The sequence below is a fragment of the Volvox carteri genome (genome assembly GCF_000143455.1).
Source record: "Volvox carteri f. nagariensis unplaced genomic scaffold VOLCAscaffold_10, whole genome shotgun sequence".
NCBI lineage: Eukaryota > Viridiplantae > Chlorophyta > Chlorophyceae > Chlamydomonadales > Volvocaceae > Volvox > Volvox carteri.
Genome location: NW_003307553.1, coordinates 1,018,638 through 1,020,857, shown reverse-complemented (window position 1 = coordinate 1,020,857; position 2,220 = coordinate 1,018,638). Strand labels below are relative to the sequence as shown.

Here is a 2,220-nt window from a genome sequence, read left to right as displayed (position 1 = left end):
TTCATCCATTCATCCATCCATCCATCCTTCCATCCATTCATCCATCCATCCATCCATCCACCCACCTATCCTTCCACCCACCTATCCACCCACCTATCCTTCCATCCATTCATCCATCCATCCATCCATCCATCCGTGGACCGGCTTCCCTGGCTGCCACTTTCCCCCTCATCGACATCCCCCTTTCCTTGGCATCACCTTCAGTCGCTCGTGGTTCGTCTTCCCCCTCCTCGACCTCTCTGGCCCCCCGCTTCCCTTGGGACGTCGGCAGTTGTTTTCCTTGATATTGCTACTCATATGATTTCCTCCTCCCTCCTTCACCCCTCCCTCCTCCGCAGTCCACTGTGTCAACGGTAGTTCGCTCCACTCTGTCAGTCAGCTTCATTCTGGGGGCAGCCACCGTGGTGCTCAACCTCAAGTCCAGGTTCTGTAAGGAGAATGCCTGGCAGGTGAGGGGGGAGAAAGACGAACCACGAACGGGGAAAAAGCGGGGGGGGGACGGAGCGGGAAGGGAGGTGGGGACAATGAAGAGGGAGGAAAGGGGGAGTTCTCGGAGTTTTGGCGTTGCGGCAGCGGTGGGAGGCCCGGCGGGAGCTGGAGTGGCGCCGTACAGTGTACAGTGTCAGTGACAGTCAGGAATGGACTGCAGCCGCTCGCTAATTCTCGAGAAATGCACGCTCCGTTCCTGGTCCCAACCCCCTGATTGCAAATCCCCCCCCCAAATCAATTCCCGAACTCCCCGGCCTCGTTTTGATTGCCACAACCACCATCACAACCACCACCATAACCACCACCACGACCAAACACCACTACGTCATAGAGCGAGATGAACGGCGATGTGACGGCGCAGCGGCGGTGGGAGGCGTACGACAAGTTGGGCACGTTTGTCATCTACACCATCACGTTTGTCCTCGGCATCCAGGCGCTTGGGCTCGAAGGTGGGCAGCCGGGGGCAGTCCAGGGGCGAGAGGGAAGGGAGAAGGGGGTATGAGGATCGTATGGTGATGATTGTGATGGCGATAGTATGTTGATGCTCGTGATGATAGTGATTCTGATGTGGGGTTAATTATTATGATGTGGGGATGATGATGATGATGATGTGGGGATGATGATGACGATGATGATGATGCAAGAGGGAGCAAAGGGGTTCAACAAATGCCAACACGTCCAAAGTACCACCAAACTGTCTGTGGTGCTGTCTGTGGTGGGGAGGGGAGGGGAGGGGAGGGGAGGGGAGGGGAGGGGAGGGGAGGGGAGGGGGACATCTGCAATATTACAGAACTAGGAAAAGGAAAGGGAGTCCACAAGGCACGAACCGGGACGAAAAGAGACCCAGTAAAGGCAAACGACGTTTTTTTCTGTACACCCCTCCTCACCCTCTCTCCTTCCTCACCTCACCTCACCTCACCCCCCTTTTACACACACACACACACACACACACACACACACCACCCACCCCCACCGCCACATACGCACACACCCGTATACGCACGCGCCTCCCCCCCCTGCAGTCACCTCCGTGTTGGCCATCGGAGGTATTGGTGGTCTCGCCATCGGTCTGGCGGGTCGGGAGATCTGTGAAAACATCCTCAACGGCTTCCTCATCATGTCCACGGTAGGTTGCGGGCGGGAGGCGGGCCGGGATGGCGTGTTTGGAGGTGTCTGTGGCTAGGGGGCCGCAGAGGCAGGACATGGGGGGTGGCCAGGAAAGTGTATGTAGGAGTGTATGTGTGTAGGACTGGACATACGGACAGGGCGAGGCCAGGTGAGGCAGAGGAAGGGGCAGGCAGGGCTGGAGAACTGAAGCGGCAGGCGGGGCTGGACACGTGCATAAGGCCGCCATCATCATCCCATTCCCTCCCTCCGGCCCCCTTGGGCGAGGTCGCGGGCAGTCACTTTACTATCATGACCATCATGTGGTTCCACCTGCCCACCCCTCCGTCCGTTTTGCCTCCTGCAAAGCATACTCCCATTCATTCCCCCACCCGTCTGTGGTTCGGCGTCCCCTCTCCCGCAAACACCTCCCCCCCTTCAACTCCATTCCCTCTCAACCCCCAACCCCCTGCCCCATTCCCTTGTCCTCCCTCCCTCCCACCCACCCACCCACCCACACAACCCATCCGCCAGTGGTTCGTCTTATCCCCCCCCCACACACACAACCCAACCATCTTTCCCCTCCCCCTTTTCATCCTCCTCCCCCCCCTCCTCCTCCTCCTGCTA

The 2,220-nt window shown here is 58.6% G+C and overlaps 1 protein-coding gene across 1 annotated transcript in view; it reads left to right on the top strand.

Annotated features, from left to right (window-relative positions):
* The window catches only part of VOLCADRAFT_116855 (uncharacterized protein), a gene marked incomplete at both ends in the record, with an annotated part of 9,107 nt that overhangs the window by 3,493 nt on the left and 3,394 nt on the right, over positions 1–2,220 (top strand). Inside the window, 3 exons of the mRNA XM_002948542.1 lie at positions 339–449; positions 821–938; positions 1,512–1,615. Coding sequence (XP_002948588.1) covers positions 339–449; positions 821–938; positions 1,512–1,615 — 333 coding nt within the window. The remainder of the gene's footprint in view (positions 1–338; positions 450–820; positions 939–1,511; positions 1,616–2,220) is intronic.